This window comes from Oryzias latipes, chromosome 7 (assembly GCF_002234675.1).
Source record: "Oryzias latipes chromosome 7, ASM223467v1".
Classification (NCBI taxonomy): Eukaryota; Metazoa; Chordata; class Actinopteri; order Beloniformes; family Adrianichthyidae; genus Oryzias; species Oryzias latipes.
In genome coordinates, this window is record NC_019865.2 from 23,765,546 (window position 1) to 23,783,610 (window position 18,065).

At 41.9% G+C, this 18,065-nt stretch overlaps 1 protein-coding gene across 2 annotated transcripts in view; it reads left to right on the forward strand.

Annotated features, from left to right (window-relative positions):
- LOC101161486 (arf-GAP with coiled-coil, ANK repeat and PH domain-containing protein 3) overlaps positions 1-18,065 on the forward strand; it is a 79,587-nt gene that overhangs the window by 25,692 nt on the left and 35,830 nt on the right. For both annotated transcript variants that reach the window (XM_023956872.1, XM_023956873.1), the window contains exons 2-4: positions 4,528-4,585; positions 11,331-11,450; positions 13,396-13,449. In XM_023956872.1, the coding sequence (XP_023812640.1) occupies positions 4,528-4,585; positions 11,331-11,450; positions 13,396-13,449 (232 nt within the window). The remainder of the gene's footprint in view (positions 1-4,527; positions 4,586-11,330; positions 11,451-13,395; positions 13,450-18,065) is intronic.

Sequence of the window (18,065 nt, forward strand, 5' to 3'; positions counted from 1 at the left end):
AGACAGAGAAACACACTTTTAAGGGCTTAGTTCTGGTTGTAGTCATTTTTAAGATGGAAGACCCCAAAAACCTTAATTTTCAGACTATAGAGCCTATTAATTGACAAAATAGTCACTAAACATACAGATAATGTTATTTGACAACACTACCTGAGTGCCTACAGGGGCCAAGAGGCACTAAGCATTTGGTCAGAGGGGCTGATTGAAAGATTCCTTGTGAATTGTGTTTGCCCCTTTTATCTGCAATAATTAGCTTTTAAAGAGTGCAACACAGAAAATAAATCAAACTTTATTCACATGGATAACTCTCAACCTTGTTCGGTTTTAACATAAAATACAAAACAATACTCTCCCTTTTTCAGTTCATTATGTTCAAGCACAGTCCATCTCACTTTTCCAGCCAGGCTCTTGACTACATCTCCCATAATGCTCCAGCAATCCCTTAAGGAGTGCAGATATGTTTACCAAAGTCGTACTAAAACATTTGGACAGATTTTTGAGCGCCATGTACTACAGAAATTTGGTTCCAGGTCAGTAAACAAACCACCAGAATGCATACATAAGACACATCGGCAAATCTGCAAGCCACTAGACCATCCGGGCCCCTTTTTTAAGTGCCGGTACTTAAAAAATGTGTTTTTGTTGTGGGTGTCAGTTGGTCAGCCAAATCATCAAAAATGGAAGCAGCAAGATGGAGACTGTCTACAGAAGCGAACTTTAGATACAGTAAGATCACAATTTATGTGATCTTACTGTATCACAATTTATGTGATCTTACTTTTATTCAATTCAAAACTTTAGACATTTTGATTTTTCTTGTTGTTGGGGCCAAAAACACATCATAGTTCAGTGTCTTTTTGTTGGAGAACAATGGGAGGATGTCAGCTGTACTTACTGCTGTTGTCAGAACTAGCAGTCAAGATAGGCTTTTTACTTGAAATAAAGAGATTTCTCGGTTTATTTGTCCATAGAGCCCAAACTTTATATATTGAACCATCATCTGCACATGGCTGAGGAAAGCTCTGTTTTAAAGGGAGTACAAAGAGTAACCTCTCCCACTCACTCACCCTGCAGACATGCTGCAATTAGGAAACTCAAGCAATCAATATTTTCCCAAAATGCTGCTGTTTCACCAGACAGGAAGTAGCTTTATCACAATGGGGCCCTCCGACGATATACAGAGCTGACTCCATCCTCTTGGCCTTGTATCATCTCCACCCTGTGGTGTGTTTCCCTAAAGATGAGATTAAAGATGGCCATCAAAGCAAGACAGAGCAAACAAAGGTGCTGACTGCTGAGGTTCACTTGACGCTCGCATCACGTCTGCTCTCCAGCTGGTCCCATTTTTAGACTCTGGCACTTATGCCGCAGTCTGCGGCAGCTGATTCGCTCCTCACAACAGGCCACCGTCTGGGCGTTTAGGCAGAATGCCTCAGCTTTGGGTTTGGGTTTGGTTGTGTTTTAGGGGTCACTACCTGGATTCAGTGTTGGCCCTCTTCTCAGCACCGCCCTGCCAGAACACCAGATTGCTCTCAATGCCCTTTGAAAAATAACCCCAAGGGGCATTGGTGCCAGCTGCGTCCCTGACATCTGCTTCTCTTACAGCATTCACTCAAGGGCGAGATGTTCTTGGTTACATTTAGAATTTCTCTTTCCATTTCCCATTCTTACCATTTCTTCCGGAGTTTATACGAATTTTGCACAGAACTGTTTCTCATGAGCCCAGTTGGATCTTGGTATTGGTCGTAAATTAGCCTCAGATACCAATTTAGCAAAGTTACTTTGCTTAATTTTACTGATAGCCAAGGTCTGATGTTACATACCAAAAAAAGACATCAATGTGGTCAAAATGTTTAGCGGCTCAGAGACTTGGGGAGGCTATGTGTCAGCCTTTCCTTTTCTCCAGCCTGTCTGGATTTCCAGTCTAGGTCATCACAGTTTCTGTTTGCATCGTGTTGTCAGTCTGCAACTGAACTGCTTCTTTTTTAGTTGAGTCAAAGAACTGACAAATCAGTTCCACTTCAGGAGTTTTTCAGTTTGTTGTTTCGTCTCCCGATCCTTCATCCCCGCCACGTTTGTTTGGCGTCAGCGTTGTCCAAGCCGATCTTTGAGCGGGGCGCTGATGTGCTGTAGTTTAACAGCCTCCAGACAGGGGTTTAACCGCTGTCACACAAACTGTGTTGTGACTCGTGTCGTTGCCTCTCCGCTGCTTGTGGTGCAAATAAGGGTCAACTTAGAAGCGCGATAGGGAACTCCTAACCCACTTAGGAGAAAGTTGCCATGGCTACAAGCCCAAAGCAACATATGCATCCGGCAGAGGAGCCTCATGTAGCAGGAGAGGGGGCAGTAGAGGATACAGCTTGAAGCTGTCCCGGGAGCCAGAGTGAGCACATCTGCAACAGCTGGATGGGTGAAGCCCAGTTCTGTACAGAGAAAAAAGTCCTGAAACTCATAGAAAAGACTTATTGTTACACAAGTAGGGTGCATAGTTTTGCAGTCTTTGTTTGCACACATTTTGAGTTGTATACGCTACAAGCTACAATCTGTCAGTATCAATACATTCTTTTTTCTTAGGTTGTTAAAAGAAAACAAATGCTTGGGTCCAGCAAATTGTGGATGTGAAGCAAAGCTGAAAATGTTTTGGAATCTTTCCAAACCGACAGAGTTGTCACAAAAGCCAGAGTCCCAGAACTGCCTCCCCCCACCACTGAATGAGAATTTACTCCATTTCTTTATTTTTCTGGTTAACTGAAACTCTGACAGTTGTTTGAAACTTGAACTGAATATTGAAACTATCTAAAATCTAGTTGAGTTATTTGACCAAAAAAGGTATTTTGATTATAGATATAATAACTAAAAGACCTTTTCTGATAAAACACGTGTTTTTGGTGTTTTTAACATGTTTATTGTGGCATTTCTCTATTGATGGAGGACATGTATAAAGCAAATAAACCTTAAAATAGCCTTTCTGAGTATTTCTTTATTCAAATCTTGGTTGAAATTGGTATATTAAGTAAAATAGATAAAAATTAGATGATTTTTTGTTTTTTTTGCTACACTTTTTTTTGTAGAAGCTCTTTTTTTAAAGCTATACTAAAAAAATCCTTATAAACACTTGCTAGACTGCAGCATTTTTGAGGGACGAGGAAGGAAACCCACAACGACAACAATTGAAACCACTTTCCTCACTCCCTAACTATAACAACATTGTTCAGAGCTTTACAAAATTATTCTACAATTGATTTGATATGGTTTTTTATTATTCAGGCCATTCAGTCTGTATTTCTTCAGGACACACACTTCCTGTCTGGAGTTGTATTCCCACCTCTATTGCTCTCTACGTTATTTCTAAAGGATATGCAGGAAGGGGGGCTATAAGGAGAAGACGTGCCAGCATTCATCACTGAAATCTGGCCAAGCTTTCTAATCCACCAAGGCCAGAGAGGAAGCAAAGAGCTCCAAGTTGCATGTCCTGCCAGCGCTGGCCGATATACGCCACAAACGCTTTCATCACCCCAGCATTCACTCAAATGAAAAGTGTGAGAAAGGAAAGAAAAAGTGGAAGGACTTCATGTTCTTTGAAAAGCCTAAGTTGGATTAGAAAGCACTTCAATTGATCAGAATTACAAATCAGACATTAATGTTTAATTTAAGGGAATATTTGTCATTTTGGTAATTAATAAATCAAAGACCGTATAGTTTATTTACGTAAAACTTCAATACTGTTGATTGTAAAATTTGTTTGATACAATACAATCTTTAAAACGTCACAAAATTAAAAATACTTTCAAATAGAAAATAAAGTGGTTTGAATGGTATATATTAGCGTAATAGTTAGTTGTGCTAATTCTAATGCTAGATTGGGGGAATGTGAAGGAAGGGAAGGTTGAAAATCAAACTCTGACCTAGTTTTTGATTGTAATGCTCTTTATTTGTAAGATGCGTTGGATAAAAATGCCTCGGGAAGGGCTAAGTATGAAAGGAAAGTATAAGGCTAGAAGTTTTATGTAGTGTTTTACAAGAAGCAGCAATGAGGTGAAAGGAAGACAAAAAGAAAGAGAAACAAACTGTTTTTATAGTTTTAACATTTTATGACAAAATGTGAGGTTTTTACATCAAATTTAGCTAAAAATTATTTGAAGCCTTGAAGCTTCGTTTCAGCAGAGAACAGCAACACAGGACACCTGGTGGCCAACATAAGCCATTGCAGCCTTTCAAGAGCGTAGCTAACATAATTTAAAACCCACAGTCTCAAAAGTCTAACAATGATTTGATTTAATTAAATGACATATTTTAATAGCATATATACATCTAAAGTAAATAGCAGGCCTGTTATGACATCATATTTAGAACACAAAGTCCAAGTTCAAACGTAGAAGGGATTATTTCCTGTAGGATTTTGGACAGCAAATGTAAAGTCTGAAGTGGGAGGGGCACATTAGCAAGAGCTTCCTCCAACTAACTTTCTAAAAACTTCAAAACGGGCTGGACAAAGTCATAAATGATTTGCCTTCTTTTGTTTTTCAGGGCAAACATTGATGAAGTGGAGACGGAGGTCGTGGAAATAGAGGCTAAACTAGACAAGGTAAGAAACTTCGGAGAAATGTCACACTTAGCCTATGAAATAAAATAAAGTTCTTTGTTTTTTGTATAATTGTGAATTTCTAATTATTCATTCATTCGTTCATTATATATCAAATAGATTGGGCAGGGGAAATGAATTTGGAAAGAATTACTGTTTATTTTTTGTTGTTATTATTTATTTAATTTTTTGTGTTGATATGATGATGTAGAAGAGCAGACATTGTTGGGTCATTTATTTCTGTCTGACTCTTGCTGGTAATAGTTTTATTTTGAAACATCTTGTATGCAAAGTTAAAGCCACAAGTCACAACTGCCCTTAAGGGTGGATACGGGCTGTCTATATGGGACAAAGTCATAGACCGCCGCGAAAGTCCAGAGAGCGAAATTGTTCATGCACATTTTCTACAGACATGTTGTGGGCGACAGGTCGTAGGGAACACTTAAATAACATTTAAGGGGGAAGTAGGTGAGATGCAGGCATTTCGTTTTCATTTTTTACAACAACGTTACAATCTCCCTCATTCCTCCGCACTGCGCAAGGAGCTTGTCCGTGCTGTTGAAGTGTTAAGTGTGCGACACGCTTTGCAGACAACCTGGCTGTCAAGGGCAGCTAAGGACACTTAGTTATCACCTGCACATCCTGTGTGTATAGGTGTACCTCTCCTGAAGAAGAGCAGTCTTGATGTCACAGAATTGAACAATTACAGACCCATCTCATTCCCATTTGTAGGAAAAGTCCTTGAAAAAATTGTTTACTAATAGCTCGCTGACTTTCTCTTAATAAACAATTCATTTGATGTTTTCCAGTCAGGTTTTACACCCAATTAAAGCACAGAAACTGCACTTAAAAAGGTAACTAATGACATCTGCCTAAACACTGACGCTGACAAAGTCACTGTCTTATTCCTGCTACACCTGAGCTCTGCTTTTGACACTGTTGATCATGGGATCCTTTAATACAGACTCGAAGACTGGGTTGGAATTTTTGGCTCTGCTCTTAGTTGGTTCAAGTCCTATCTAGCAGACAGGAAACATTTTTGTTGAAATTGGGAGTTGTGTCTCAGACTGCATGGCCTTGAACTGTGGTGTGCCCCAGGGATCAATCCTGGGACCCCTTTTGATCAACCTCTACATGCTGCCACTAGGTCAGTTAATTCGCAGTATTAACATATCTTTTTTTTTATTTTATTTTTTTTTTTAACTTGTCCTGTCCAACAGCTAGGCAAACAGATGAGAGCTGAGGGCCTCTTGTGTTGGACATATTTTATTTTAACAAGAGGGGTTATTCATCTTCAGACAAACCAAAGGTATGTCTGAATAAACCCCTTTTGTAATTGAGGCCAAAATTTATTAATTTCAATCATGTTTGAAAATCTTTGGTGTTGGACCGGACGGAAAAGGAAAGAGGGGAAGAAGAGAGAGGGACGTTAGAGAGAGGGGGGGGTAGGAGGGTGATAATAGGAGGGGAAGGGGGGTAAGACCATGAAGCAGCATAGAGCAGACAGGTTTACTGGTTGTTTATCGTTACGGTACGGTTCAAATGTAGTACAAAAAGGGCGGGGCCTGTTCACACACACTCAAATATTATCAACACACCTGCTAGCCGCAAAAATGTCCACATGTCAACATGCACACAAAACAGATAGTGTTCACGAACGCATACCTATGCCTTTAAACCAACTAGTGTGAAATCTTTCATTCATTCAATCATGCAAACTATTAGTGCAAAGGTGAGCTAACACCTGTGCTCAGGTGAGTGTTTATGTTCTTCTAAAATGGATGGTGGAATGTGAAAAGAAGGAGGAGGAGCGCCCAGCCACCCCCACACCCATACCCCCGCCGCAGCAGCAGCGGCAGCCGGAATTCCCCCAACGCCACACGGGAACAGGCAGGGAACAACCGCCCCCCGGGCGACCAAGACCGCCACCCAGGCCAGGGCCAGCCGGACCGCCGCGAGGCCCCCAGAGCCAGAGAGCAGGGAGGCGCAGAGGGAAAGAGAGCGCCGCCCCAGCCCAGCCAGGAAAGCAGCCCCCCGCCGCGCCGGAAGAGCCCAACGCAGGGCCCCACCGGAGAGGGACGCCCACAGCCCCAGACGAGCACCCCACCACCACCCAGGAGTTCCGGGCATCCCCCCGCCCCGACCCCAGGTACGAGCCAGGACCCCCCAAGGGAGACCCGCTCCGCACTCCAGGCAGCCACCCACCCGGCCCACGGTTGGTCCAGGTAGGAGCAAGGCAGGGGCCCGCCGCCCCCGCCCAGGAGGGGGGAACCCCGGGGAAAAAAGGGCGGCCCACAAGGGATGTTATAAATATGGCCCGACCAGGCTCGGCCATGTTGGAAGTTTGGCGGGGCCCAGCGCCCAGGGGCAAGGACCAGGACCCACCCCTCAGGGACACGAACCTCCCCGGCTCAGGTGTAATATGAACCCCCCCCACCGCGCGGAGAGAGCACCGCCGGGCCCAGGGAGCCGGCACCCAAGGGACACGGCCGCCATCGCCAAGGGGCCCGCACCCCCCACCAGGGAAGGGGTAGGGGACAGATGGACCCAGGTCCCACCTTCCTTGTAAAATGTGTGTGCGTGTATGGGTGTTTGAGAGGGTGTTTGTGTGCATGTGTGTGTGTTTATGTTTGAATGTATATATTGAAGGGGGAGGGGTGTGTGTACTAAGGGGGGTGCAGTTAAAATTGGCGAGTAGGGCACTGAGGGGACATCTCCTGATTACTCACAGTGATGTCCCCTCACCCTCCACACCAAGGGGCCCTAAATGTCTAAGGTGCGGTTAAAATTGGCGGGTAGGGTGCCAGGAGGACATCTGCTGCTTGCTTGCAGTGATGTCCAAGCACCCCCCCTACCAAGGACCCTACATGTCTAAGGTGCAAATAAAACCGAAAGAGGGGGGGCCCACTCCATACGGCAACCATAGGAGGGGGGCCACTCCCAAGTAGCCCCCCCCCAAGGCGCATCGCAGGCTAGACCCCCCACCCCTCACCCTAATATGAGGTTATATAAGGAAGGGGGTAAGTTGGGGACAGCTGGTAGACTGTCCCCCGGTGGTCAAACAGCCGTCCCCCAGCCCACCCCCAGCAAAGGGGCCAGGGCCACCCAGCCCAGGGGCCCACCCCCGGAGGCGCCGACACCCCAGGCCCGGCACCACCCACCCCACACAGAGAGAGAGGAGCCAGAAAGCGTCGCCCCCCCCCGGAGCAAGCCCAGGCCCCCACCCCCAGACGCCGGCCCTAGAAGAGCTCTGGTCAGGCCTCGACGGGACCGAGGAGGCCAACCGGCCGAGGCAACCACTGATTGCCTCAGCGGAGACCCCGACCCGCTAGCCCCCCCGACCCGTACTAATAATGGGCCCCCCCTCCCCCCCAGAACGCCCCCCCACAGGACAGGGCCGACAAGCCCCCCACCCCACCCCACCCCAGACCCCGCAGCCGAAGCGGGTGACACCCAGAGCGACCGGGGGCCCCGAGAGGGTTGTCCCGTCCCGTCCCAGAGCCAGGGAAGGGCCGATCCCAGCCCCAGGTGCAGATGGGCAGCCCATCCGGCGCCGCTGGGCCCCCCCCACCCGAGCAGGGCCCCCCGTCAACCCCCCCCAGCACAGGCAAAGGGACCACCCCCCCAAGCCAAGCCAGACCACCACCCCACCCCCCCACCACGCACCCCCACACCCAAGCCCAGAGGACCACGCAGCGCCCCAGCCCGCCCCACCCAGGCACCGGACCCGACCCCCCGACCAACGGAGCCCCCCACCGCCCCCGCCAGGCACCGGAAGCCCCGACCCCCACCCCAAACCACGGCAGAAGGGCAAGGAGCAGCGACGACCAAGCCCCCCACCCCCTAAGTCATGGAGTCAACCACAGGAGACCAGAGAGACTGAATTCTTTCAAAGTTACTTGAGCTTTGGGCTGACATTTTTTCCAAGCTGATATGATCAAACAGCAGATTTCTGTGTTGACTTATGTTTATATTTTTCTTGTTTTTCCAATTTATTAAAATAGTTTTTTTGGCAATACAAAGAGTTATGAAAATGATAGATGCTAATCCTTCTTCTATATCGATGGCACTCATGTCACCAAGCACACAAAGTGACGGTGAGGCAGTGATTGAAACCTAACATAAAAAAACTTAACATATCTTATCACAACTACGCAGATGATACTTAGATCTATGTGTCACTGACAGCAGGTGAATATGGGCCAGTGGATTCACTCAGTTATTCCATCAAACAGATCAGTGCTTGGATGCAAAACAACTTTCTCCAGCTACACTCAGACAAGACTGAAGTCATCGTCTTTGGTCCACAGAAACAGAGAGAAAGTGTCAGCAGTTGCCTTCACTCTCTGTGTCTAAAACCTTCAAATCAAGTCAGAGACCTAGGGGTAATCATGGCCCCTGACTGTTTATGTTTTCAATCTTTGTACTCTTATGTATTGCGATTTTAATCCAGTTTCCAGCACTTTGAATAACTTTGTGTACGAATTGTGCTATACAAATAAACTTGCCTCGTCTTGCTTTACAAAATTTGTGTGTGGTCAGTACCTGCACCTTACTAATGACTAGAGTTTGGCGTACAGGCACCCTACCACAACATCACCTGTATGTCATAAATACGAGCAACTTATACAATCCTTCATGATCGTGATACACTTACTACACGGACAACAATGGTACATTACATTTTCTTGATGTCCCTTGAAGTGGCCACACAAGCCTCAGAGGAACTGCAAGACACACCTGCGCTTCCCTGAGAATGCAGACTCTCTTCTCTACAACCCTCCACAAGGCCAGACAAAACCAAAAACCTGCAGCACCCTTACGGGTCAACCCCCCCCTAAGGGGTGCAAGTGACTAACAAAAAACAACAAGAAATAAACCATAATCAAAAACAATTGTTAGCAATGAAACATTAATGTAAGTTGATGTAAAGTTGAAACACAACTTAAAATAAAATAGAATCGAATATAATAGGTCTTTAATAATCCCTGAGGAAATTTAGAAATCGCCATCTGCTCACACTCATAAAACACATACACATATTAAAAACAATAAAAATAGTAAAAATAGCAATAGACTAAAAAGAGTAATAGATTAAAAGATTAATAATTTAAAAACAGTGGGTAAAACCCATTTGTTTGGTATAGGTTGAAAAGTATCTTAATGTAGTTTTTGGCAAAGACAACACAGGTTTTCCTGTAGCTAATTATAAAGTTTTCCGATAATGTTTGTTTTTCCTTATAAATAAGGACATTTGCAATTTGCAATTTCCCTATTATTTGGAAAATTGTAATGTGTTTAATTTAACTGGGCTCACTGCTTTCGTTATAAAAGGATAAAATGAACATCTCAAGACTTGATGTAATATTTGAGCTTCACACATGAAGTTCAGGAGAATGAATTACTGTTGTAATATAACCCAAAATGTGATGTCCAGGAATCTGATTAATGACGAAAGGTTAATCATGAAAGACATGACAGTATCTAAAAAGAAAAAAATTGTTTAAAAAGACACTAAAAAAAAGTGACTGGTTAAATTTCTGTATGATTTATAGAAAAATGAATACAAATTTTCAAAAAGACACTTGCATTTGAGTTTTCTTGGGCTCCGTTGATCTGACTGAGCAGCTGCCAGTGGGGCAGAGGTGCCTCGAAAACAAAGAGGGATATAAATCTCTAGGAATCAGGCTCAGGCATCTCTAAACCACAAAAATAATTTATCCAACAACTGGAGCTTGCAAATTCTTTCGCATGTTTCCCACATTAATCTGCATGCTGAAAGTAACCCTAACAAATGAGGTAAAAGCCAGGAATCTCCACAGTCTGTCACACTGGATAGCGGATATGAAACAGCTTTACTGTTTGGTTCAGCTGTTCAATCCTGCGTTATTCTGTCATTTGGCGTCTAATCCGGAGATGTCAACATCAATAGCGTGTGCCATCAGCAGTCTGTAATGAAACATCGTAATGCTGCTCAGTCTGGTCGAAATGGTTCAACACGAGGTCATCCAAATGAAATTTGGCTTTCAAAGCGTTTATTTGCCCTCTAATGAGGTGGCCAGATGCTTTTCCTGTAATGCCTGTGTCAGAGGTCCATCTGGTCCTTGGCCCGACCGTGACCCTGACTTCGAGCAGCGGTGTGTGTCAGAGATGAAGCCAGGATTACGTGAGCTGTTCTTTTACAAGACGTCCCCTATACACGCTTTTTTTGGTAATGCATCAAGATTTGATCTGCAGTCCTGTGATCACTTCCTTTTAACCCACGCTTTTGCGTGTCCTTGTCACTTTGTGACGGTTTAAGCACGTCGGTCAAAGTTCTTTCCGCTCAAAAAATTAGACCAGCTTTGACTTTAATCACAATAGGCTTTCTTTTGCAACATAAATAATCAGATAATCCAAGAAAAAAACAAATCCAAGATTTTTTTGAAAAAACAAGTTTTTGACAGCAAAAAGAAAAAGAAAAAAGACAAATTGAAAGCAAAGAAAAAGTATTTGAAAGCAAATATGTAATATTTTCATTTGCAACTTAAAAAAGTTTTGTCTGCAATGTGGTTGCATAAATATGACTTCATAGAATTCCATGCTGTTTGGTTTAAAATATCTGTTTTGGCTGTCAAGGGCTTATGAATTTTGAATGTTTATCACATCTGTCTGTTTAAGGATTAAAAATCTTACAGAAAGGTGTTTACAAAGTCTTGTGAGATGCTGTGATGCGTTATCTAAGTCTGCTTTCTTATTGTCTCTACAGCTGGTGAAGCTATGCAGTGGGATGATAGAAGCCGGGAAGGTGTACATCAGCGCCAACAAGCTCTTTGTGAACGGCGTCCGGGATCTGTCCCAGCAGTGCAAAAAAGATGAGATGATCTCGGTAAGGTTTGACCTTCCTAAGAATTGCTGCTCCGATTTAAAATAAATAAATAAATAAAATTAAAATTAAAATCAAACTTTTAAAAACATTCAGCCTTTACAGCATCCAGCAACTAAACAGGTTAACTAACATCACATCTGTAGCAGGATCAGGATCAAACTGTTTAACACTATCAAATAGCTTAGACTTTGCAAATCTCATTAACTACAGATCTCTACTTTATCAAAACAAAAAAAAAGGAGAATTTGGATGAATCTCTGTGTGTAAGGGGCAGGGCCATGCCTTTCAATGAATGCCTATAGTACTTAGGCCTTTTGGTAACTAAACACAATCAGTAGCGGTTGTAGGTACAAGCAGTACAGGCGGTTGCCCGGGGCGCCATTTCAAAGGGGGCGCCGGATAAGCGCCTGGGGGGAAAAAATCTGCGCTGACACGGTTTACTATTATCACCTATATAAGGTGTTTGGAACAGCCTGAAAACAGGGTATTGGCCCCCCTCGCAGCAGTGCGCGCTCCTGTTGCTGAGAAGGCACTGGAAAGGGGGATGGAGGGAATCAGTTCAATTGTGGGTCTCTCTCAAAATAAAGTGGACGGATGGGGGGGTGTCTACTTTATAGAATATTTAAAAAATCAGTCAAACCGTGGAATTCTAGAACCTACATGTTCATATAGGTACTGTATATAAAATTCTGCTGTTTGTGTTAATTTTTTTGTGTGAAATGGCCAAAACTAGGAAACACAAAACGATGAAGTCACCAAGGGGTAAAAATGGGTTTAGCCGATGACTTTGGTGGGGAGGTTTACTGTCAAGCGCCAAAACACCAGAGAGATGGACAAAAAAAGGTCAGAGCCATCTGGTGCACCCATTCAGAAATAAATTAATAAAAAAGAAGAGAAGCGAGATGAAGAAAAGGGTTTTTTCTCATTGCTAGGGATGCACGTTTTTAGTGCTACTGCCACGACGTCAACCATCAAAACCTTTTTTTTTTGTGGTCGATGACTTAAACTGAAGTACAGTAGGTCTAAATGTTGCAACTGACATCATTGTTAATTTTTTTACGCTTTTATTTTCCTCTAAAACTTTTGCTATACCTTTACTTGTGACATTAGTGGTAACCCTTAGCACGTCATGATTCGTGTGTGTGTCTGTAACACTGAGGGTTTTGTTGTATCATTAGTTCATAAATGTTGAATGAGCAATGATACAGCATGCTGCTGCTGCCATAAGATGCTAATGGGGCAAATAACTTTAGATTGGTCATTTCTTTAGTAACCCTTGTGCTTCCCTAGGCACGTTAACATTGGGAGTTGGGTCATCTAGACCCACTAGACAGTGCTCTGAACCTTTTTTCTTCAATGACTTGTGATCTTCACTGGTGTCCATGGATTACATGAAATCTTTCCACCTTTATCCACCTTTGTCATGGTAGGGAGAACACGTCAATGTAAGGGTGGGGTCATCTGGACTTTAAAATTTTATAATTATGGGGTCCAGATGACCCCACTCCCAACATTAACGTGCCTCCGAGTCACGTTGGGAGTGGAAGTGGACCCCACAAGATAGCACCTGATTGTAAACTGAATAGTCAGGTTAGACCTGGAGACTGTGTTAACTATCTACTTTTATCTTTACTTTAATAGAATGAGCATTTTTTCCTATTAAGTCTTATTTATGTAGGCTCAGTGTGTCTGACTCAGGATCTCCTCACTTACAGTAACATTTAGAGTGAATTATGAGACTTTTCTGGCCCCATTTAAATGACCTTTACAGTAAATGCAGCACATCCTTACGTAATTCCGTTTTACATTTTTGGGTTTTATCAGGAGAGCCCTTTAAAAACAATATTTTTTTTTCTAAAGACATTCCAGTAACCGCAACGTGATTGAGATTATTACTGTATTTAGTGGGTCATTAAAGGCTTTTATTATGGTGTTTTCCCTTCAGGAATTCTTGGAAAAATGCGGGGAAAGCCTCCAGGAGATCATAAACTACCACATGGTGAGTCGTGCATGCCGCTCCGTCCCAGAGGTCCAGGGTGCCTTTATTTTTCTTTTCTTTTCTTTTTTTTTTTCTTTAATTGGCTCTTGGGTTCACACTTTACTCCTGCATTTCGTGCACAGTTAAAGCCACACCAAACTGAAGGGTCCTTGAACACATCACTGAATGTGTTTTGATCACTCAGGAGAGCGCCCTGAATGTTTTCATTTGACCTTATGAAGAATTTAAGCAGTTTTAAAGTAAAGTGGTTTAAAACCTTTGACATAAGAACTTTATGAAGGCTTTTGAGAATTTAATTAATTTTTCAATAGTTAAGAGGTTTTTTTTTTGCTGATTTTATGAATGTTTTAAATATGAAGGAAATCAATAAAACTAAAATGTATAAAATAAATACAATTTTTATGAATTCAAAGGATTTTTAATGAATAGGAAACTACTTATTTATTTACAGATATAACAAAGTGTCAAGTTTAAATCCTGCCATTTTTCTGAATTTAACTCAATTTTTCAGAATTGAATTAATCTTTTTTTTATTTTAAGATTTGCTGTCGTTTACCATTTCTATCCTGAAATTTGATTGGTATTTATGCTTACCCATAAGCAAGAATGTTTACATAAAAAGTGTTTTAAGATGACATAAGGGGAATATGCTTTATAGTATAAAGTAAATGTTACTATAGCAGTTTTAGGGCCAGTTTACAAACACTTTTTAAAAAAAAAAATATTATGACTTTGAAGTCCTAAATTTATGAGAAAAACGTCATAACTGTTAAATTACAAGAATGAAGTCATATATTCATGACTTTAAAAGTTATTGGCTAAATTTATGACTTATTTCTCGTAAATTTACAACTGAAATAAGTCATAATTTTAGTCTAAAGTCGAAACATTTTTCTATTTCTTAGGGGGGGCCTGGCAAAAAATCATTGAGAAGCACAGCCTTAAATCAATACTTTCCTAAACCTAGTACTCCCCCACAAACACAGACAACAAAGAGGACTGAAAATCTGTTATATTAGTATAAAAACGTTGAAAATGCCGAAAACTGCGTCTCTTCAGACAGAAGCATCACACAGACTTAGAGGAGATCTCGTCTTTGGTGGAGGAAGAAAGGATTGGAAGTGGATAGTGATCCGATTTATGGCTCTTTTTAGGGAGCCGAATCTTTTGCATCATTTCGTTTTAAAGAGCCGTTCAAAAGAAAGGCTTTCTTGGCTCTTTTTATATGTATTAACTTTAAAGAAGCCAACCTGGAATTTATTCATTTAATCCTGGAAATAATCACAGGGATGACTGATGGTCTGAGATCTGGATCAGAATAATTCAAATTCAGATTTTCTACCAATAATTGAGTTCAAATTATTTTTGGAATTATTAATTATAACTTAATTTGACATGTGTGGACAAGATTTTAAAGTCTGTCATTGTAAATATTCCACTGCCAACATGTAGAGTACAGACCAAAAGTTTGGACACACCTTCCCATTCATTTGAATGAGAAGCTGTGTCCAAACTTTTGGTCTGTACTTTATAAAGAGTGTGCATGTGTACTTTGACTTGTGTCATTGATTGGACAGCTAAACCAGGAGTCTGGAACTTCTAAAAGAACCATTTGGTCCAATTTCTTACTGACGAACCGAGTTAGAGCCACAAAATCTCACTACTCTTTTGATAAAAACTAATTTTTTTGAGGTCAGTCTGCCATTTAGTTATAAGATGTAGCCTTACATATTCACAATAAATAAACTATGTGTTTTATTTTTAAATAGAAATCATCATATAACAATTATGATGTATTTTACTCTGACATCAGCACATTCAAGTTCCTTTCAAAATAAAAATAAGATCCTTTTTAAAGCAGTGAATTTAGTTGCACTTGTTATGCAATTCTCTCATTTAAGAACTTACTTTTGCACAGCTATAGACACAACAGTGCCTATAGTTGTGCAGTAGATAAGGACATGTGCTTTCAACCTAATCTAATAATAAAAAGTTCTGAAAATAGATTGGATCATCATATTACTCATTCATCTGACGTGTGAATTTTGGAGGATTTATAAAACATATAAGGTCTCTTAATTTAATCTCACGTCAGGAGTGGTTAAAAAGAAGTTTATTTTACTATTATAGGTTTCATATTATTAAAAAAAAAAAACTTAAATATGGTAACACAATGTAACCAACAAACCCATTATTGATACACAATCCGGCAAGTTTCAGGCTCTCATTTCTGTTGTCTGCATGCGCAGGCTCTCCTCTGGTAAACTGAACTTCAGGCTCATTTTTGTCAACTACAAACAACAAAACATCTGATAGTTTTACTTTAAAATAAGAAACCTTCACCGCCACTTAGCTTTGAAAAGGTATGGACTTTGGGTGACTGTAGCACAAACGTTTAGTTTAGTTTATCTACTTAAAATTCAACACTATTCTGCACATTTTGAAGAATAATATATATATATCATAAGGTTTAGGATTTATTTTACTGATATAGTGTTTTTTTAATCATATGCATGATTTTTTGTAATTAACATAATCTGTATTTTTTTATATATATTTTTTCAATATATATATATATATTTTTATAACTGATCTGCATTTGCCATGTTGATTTCCCAAACATTTATTTTTTACATAATATTTTAAGTAGTTCATCTTTGTCGTGCTTTATCGATACCCAAGGATTCTTAATTCTGTCTCATAAAGTTATGAACCTGATAATGATCAATCATGTAATAAAATGGTTACAGTACAACAGGGGAGGGAATATATAAGTTCGCTTCCTTCTACTCCCTTTCAAGCAATATTAAATTTTTATGTCTAATTATCCCAAGTTTGATATGTCATTGTATGAATGGAGAACTGATGATTGTATTGTTTTTGTGTACTATTCTTATTTGATTGCTTGAAATAAACCATTTCAAATCAAAAAATCAAATAATTACATTGTTTGAAGTCTACTATATTTCTAAAGATCATAAATCAGAAATCTCAGACATCTCAAATATTTGTTACCTGATATTCTGGGACCAGATCGCGACTATCCGGGTATTTAGCTACTCGTTACAGCCCTTTGTTTTGCCTCATAATGAAAAATAATCATCAGTCGTATTCTAAAATATACATTATCGTGAATGAGCTAATTTGTCGTTCATGCTTAATTGGAAGGTTTGGGATTAAAATACAGTAAATGACTTTGACCCCTTAGGAAGGTCACAGTGCAGCAGCTCTCACAAAGGCCTTCAGCTTGTTTTTCAGAGCTTCTCTTCATCTCTGTTGCTGCCTTTCATTCCTCATCTGTCTGTTTGCATTAAGCAGAGCTGCTGGATCCTGACCTTCTGCCCCTTCTCCTTCCCCTCTGAGGCACTTTGATGTCCATTAGCTTGAACTCTCTGAGTGCTTCATAGCAAAGTGCAGCGTTTGTGCATCACTGATGATCCACAGACTCGCCCCCTCCCCGTTCAGTCAGTCGGTGGGGAGGGGGGTCAGAGTTTTAAATGGCGGGGGTAAATGGCTCTGCCCGGCAGGCGTATGTTGGACTTTGCTGCAGGACACCAATGGCCCTGTGTGACCTCGACACACTGCAGCGTTGCATAAGGCCTGGTTGGGTCGTGACACTGAAGGGCTTTTCTGCTGTGGGTTCAGACTCTCACACCTTTTATATTTTTATATTTTATAACAAAAAGAAAACTGAAGAATCAATCTGAATCACTAAAAGTGGGGATAGAAGGAGAAAAAAGTCAGTCGTGCAGCAGTTCCATCCTAGATCCATCTTCGAAGGAGAGAGTGAGTGTGTGTGCATGTGTGTATTTGTGTGAGTAAGTGTGACTGTTTAGTCTTGGGATGGACTTGGGAGCTGTCCAGGATGTGTCCTGCCTGCGACCCCTGTGACCCAGCACAAAACTCCTTATAGCAGAAGGACGGACAGACAGACAGATGAATTAAAGCACACAGACTGGTGGTGTGATCCCTCTTCCTGGATTCTGGGCATTGATGTTGTGATTTGCCTTCACCCCCTGTGGTCTGCAACTTCCTCATTTCATCTCCATAGGGCGAAGGACCTGTGGCTTCTCCTCCAAGTCAATGGCGTCTCCACATGTGTGCCTTCATTCCCGGTGGGGATCCGGGTGGGGTCGACCCCATCCTCATCCACTTGAGTCCCTTGCAACCGACCTGTTGCCCGTTCACCCTCCGGCCTCGGAGCTGTTAAATTTTCACTTCAGTTTTGCTCCCCCTAGTTTCCTTTCCTCCCCTTTCAGTCAATATCAGTGCTGCGAATGTGAGCGGACACCGATATGATTCTCTCAAAGGCTTTTCCGTTGATGTCTGGCAGAACAGAGGAGGGAGGGGCAAACATAGGCCTTGATGCGAGGGGATTCCCCAAACGGCGAAACAACAATGTGGATGGAGCATCACTTCGCCACCTTTTTTACAGGTCGGCTCTTCAAGCAGGAAGGACCCTACGCGCATTTAAATGTGTTGCTCTGCGGAGCACCTTCAATAAATAAGAAATGATGACGGTCGTATGTGCTACTAGAGAAGGATGCGCCCCCAAACCCCCCCCTCCCCGCACACACATGCCTTGCAGCCTGTAAATGGCATTGTGCACAGGGGAG